This window comes from Epinephelus moara, chromosome 9 (genome assembly GCF_006386435.1).
Source record: "Epinephelus moara isolate mb chromosome 9, YSFRI_EMoa_1.0, whole genome shotgun sequence".
NCBI classification, from domain to species: domain Eukaryota; kingdom Metazoa; phylum Chordata; class Actinopteri; order Perciformes; family Serranidae; genus Epinephelus; species Epinephelus moara.
In genome coordinates, this window is record NC_065514.1 from 35,322,076 (window position 1) to 35,326,423 (window position 4,348).

At 42.0% G+C, this 4,348-nt stretch overlaps 1 protein-coding gene across 1 annotated transcript in view; it reads right to left on the minus strand.

Annotated features, from left to right (window-relative positions):
• reep5 (receptor accessory protein 5) overlaps positions 1–3,867 on the minus strand; it is a 35,063-nt gene extending 31,196 nt beyond the window's left edge. The window contains exons 1-2 of the mRNA XM_050052744.1: positions 3,633–3,867; positions 3,266–3,359 (exon numbers count right to left, since the gene is read on the minus strand). Coding sequence (XP_049908701.1) covers positions 3,266–3,359; positions 3,633–3,750 — 212 coding nt within the window. The 5' untranslated portion in view covers positions 3,751–3,867. The remainder of the gene's footprint in view (positions 1–3,265; positions 3,360–3,632) is intronic.
• Between the last annotated feature and the right edge of the window lie 481 nt (positions 3,868–4,348).

The following is a 4,348-nucleotide window of genomic DNA, read 5'->3' on the forward strand; positions in this document are numbered from 1 at the left end:
ATTTAGAGCTTGTATCATCTCCCTGAGAATATATAACAACAAAAAGTGATTCTCTGATTTCTACAGTAACACTATTAAAATTAACCACAACAATGTAATAAAAAATACTTATATGCATTCATGCTTGGGCACTGTTATTTACGTGACAACACCTGAACATAACAAACACACACACATTGGCTGTTTGTTTCTATCTCTCCCCTCCCTGGAAGCAGACCTCCCGCCGCCAGCCTCCGCCTTGATTAAACACTGAAAATTAAATAAAAGAGGGAGACAGGTGTCTCCTATTTTATTTTATTTTGTTATATTTCTACCGCTCCCCTCGCTGGAAGCGTCGGACCTCCCGTCGCCCGCTCCCGTCGCCCGCTCCCGTCTCAAACACGGAGGTCTCCCTCTCTGCTGAGCACCCGGCGCACACCCGGCCTGTTAAATAGCCTGTAACCATGACAACTGTGTGACACAAGCTCAGTGCTTTAGTGATTATATGTCGGGCTCGGTCGGGTTCGGACAGAAATATGCGGCCTGTGCCGCACTCTAATGGAAATGCACGTGACGTTTTTGGGGTTTTTTACAATCTAGGAACCGTTTGCAGGAACCGTTACGCCAAATGTGATGGAAACGGTTCCGGAACCGGAACTTTGGACCCGGTTCCAAAAAAGAACCGGATCCGGATCCCAACCCTAATCCAAGCACAGTTACGCATACATCTGTAAGTGTCAAGGGGAAATCATGGACTCCATAACAAACTATATAATAACAAATGAAAAACTGAGCAATTTTGCTCGGTTTCGGCCCACTTGACATGCTGCTGTGTTGTGCTATGGCGTGCTGGAATTTGTCATTTACGTGACAACGCCTGAACGCAACACAGGCTCGCTCCGCTGTAGGTACAGTGCCATGCTGCGCTGCTGTGTGAGCAGCGTGTTTGACTGAGTGAGCAGCGTGTTTGACTGTGCAACTGTCTGTTGATGGTCATTTACACACTGTCCATAACAATAACTATGTCGGGTCAGTGCCCCCCTAATATAATGTAGGGGAAACACTGAATCAAGCAAGAAGACTAATGATACCATTTTTTTTATTATATTGTAATTGCAATAGAGTGTGCCAGTAAAAACCCGGAACTCCGTTAGCGCTTTTAGCACTTCCGGTTCTCTCGTCTAAAAGTCAATACGTTTTTTGAATGGGATTTTGGTAAAATGCCTCAAATAAGGTCTGTGGTTAACAAAAGCTTAAGCGAGTTTCAGGTTTTGTTCTACGACATAAAACACGTCAGTAAATACCCTACTTGTGAATTTTGAAGCTTTTACGTGTCGTAAAAAAGGCGGTTGCTAACAAGTTGCTCAATACGACTACAAACCCTGTCGGGGACATTAAACGTCATCACCCCCGAACAGGCGAGAGTGCTGGCAGTCCGCCATTGCAGCTTCTGATTTAGCTTAAACAGTCCGATTTCCCCATTATACAATGTTTTTAAAATAAAGCGGCCGAAATCAGTTGAAAGCTTAGTGGCAGTGACGTCAAGAGTCATGTGACCGTAGAGTAGTCATGTAGTCCGTTAAAGCCTAACATTAGCTTTTTACTTCTGGCGATCGCATTTAAGCTTCAAATGCAGTGTGAAAGGTGTTCATATGTGAAGATTATCTCGCTGAACAAAACCTGTAAGTATCATAAACTTGTGTTAGCCACAGAGCTTATTTTCTGACATAATCCAAAACGCAATGCAATAATCACATTCACTTTCTCTTCCGGGAACCAGCGCAATGCTAAACTTCCGGGTTTTCACGTCAGCCCTGGCACACTCTATTGCAAATCGCGATATTGTCCACTCAAATCGCAATCGCACGTTTTTATCAAATCGTGCAGCACTAATTGTTGTTGCCATGTTATGCTATTGGTATTGTTTAATAAAGCGCTGCTGACACCTACCGCCCTGTTTCTACCAAACACTTTAGGTATAGTACCTTTGGAACCAAAAGTAACCCTTCAGACATGGTACCTAGATCCTCGGTCCGTTTAGCGTTTACACCACAAACAGTACTCTTAAATGTGGGTGTGGTTGTTGTCATTCACTGCTCTGTCCAGCACTCACTGGATTTCCTTATCACCAGTGATACAGAAGGAAGTCTGCATCTCGTTCATTGTCCACAGAATGAAGTTGCACACCGACATTTTCAGAACAAAATAGAACAGGCAGCAGAGAGAATCTCTCTAAATGGGATATTTAAAAATAGTGGGTTTGTGCATTTATTGCTTCTCAGGAAAGCACAGGGGTTTAGTGTTGCTGGAGCCCACAGGAGCGCTTTTTTTTTTCTCCAAGTGAGGATCAGAATATATGCAGTTCACATAATCTGATCAAAATCATTATTTTTTTTTTTTTTAAACACTTGAAGATGTATTTATTACTAAAGCTACTGAACTGGGTAAAGTTGTCATATTGAAATTTAAGGTGTGCTGATGGATTCACATCGTTGGGTTTATGTTGTGTGTCACTCTAGAGGACGATGCTGTTGTGTTACACATCATGCCGGTCACGCCTCTTTTGATTCTGCAATACTGGGATGCTGTCAAAAAAGCACACAATGGAGCAGAACGATGCTGCCGTCGTTTGGGTCTGTGTAAAAATATAAAGGCGGCATGAAGAAAGGACTTTGTAGCTGTCTATGGAGCAGTTCCAGACTTTATACCAGTGACATAAGGTAGTTACGATGGGCCCCAGTGCATGCTATTATGACAGGATGTAGTGTACCCTAGTTCCTCGTTATGAAGCACATACACGCAGTTTTAGGCATATATATATTTTACCAACGGTGTGTCTTACTGCCACTTTTATGTTGCATCCGTTTGCGTATGTGCCCAGTTTGTCAGTTTTGAGAGACTTTGCACCTAAACTAACTACTGTACATCATATCATCTCATTACATGATTAAACAGTGACTTGATATGTGACAACATCAACAGGCATATTACCCAGCAATCATCATTACATATCTATATATAACAAAAACTACAAAAGACATCACAAACTTGAGTATTAGCAGTCCAGTTTTTGGATTTGGGAGAGAGTTTTTCCTGTTATATTTTTAAACTGTCTTAAACCACAGGAATAACATTTATTAATCTTGAAAATGGGCGTAGTTTCCCTTTAAGTTGCATCGCAGACTCTGTGTGTGTGTGTGTGTGTGTGTGTGTGTGTGTGTATGATGGGTGGGGGTACTTGGCAGGCCCGTCCTTGACAGAAGTGCTCTAAGAATAATACACTTACGATATGTAGGCTGGATAAAGAAAGCCGATGAGGTTGCACAGTAGGGAGGCTCCGTAACCGATCACCAAGTAAACTGCGATTATCCCGATGACAGCTGGAACACATTACACCAGATGTTTGTTACGCTTCTTCACAAATATACTACAATGGACATACTGTACTACACTGCTTCTTATTACATTACATAGCTGCTACTGTTGCTAGTTCAAGAACAACATTTGACTTCTATAATTAGATTATGACTAATGATAGCCTTGATGAAGCTGTGTGTGCCACGCGCTGACTCGTTCTGTACGTATCGCTTCCTCTGTGATGCATTCAGTTTCTCCGTTTTCTCTTTTTCCATCACTGTCCTGTCAATACTCACCCAGAGCGATATACGTCCTGCTCACTCCAGTTTTTGCCTCGATTTTTGCCAGAACATCTGTCATGAGATTCTTCTCATGGAGAAACTTTTCAAACCTTTCTTTGAGCCCCTGCGCCATGGCTGCACTTCCTTCTTTAGCGATGCTGATTACGAAATTGTTCTGAATCAAACTGCGACACCCCTGCAACCCAACGCACCGCTGCTCTCAGGGGCGTCAAGTTATGAATCCATGGCGTCAAGTCTCAGACAGAGGATGTACCATACAGCATCCGACCGCGAGCTTCAAAATAAAAGCACGAGGTTTCTTCATGACTGAACGTTTTAGTGACAATAATCTAGGCAATAAAAACAAATGACTCATCACGTTATTAGAGCCCAGATTGAACAGGGTAAGTATCTCTAATCGCTTTCTTTCATAGCAATACTTGCTATTTTTATTAATTTTACTACACAAATAGCTTAAATGACACAATGGAACATATAACCTTAACTATTTAAGGACTTTTCATTACTTATGAGCAGGCCTGTCCAAAATCTGTGCCCGCAGAACTCTTTTTCCACAGATTTTAGGAATATAGATGCTGCTTGTAAACCTCAGAATGTTGTCACTGTCTCCTCCACCTCCTTGTGCATGTGTATGACAACTGTGTGTTGTATTCAGTTAGCATTAAAATCATCAAACAAGTGTTATCATAAAGAATACTGGCAATCAAAAC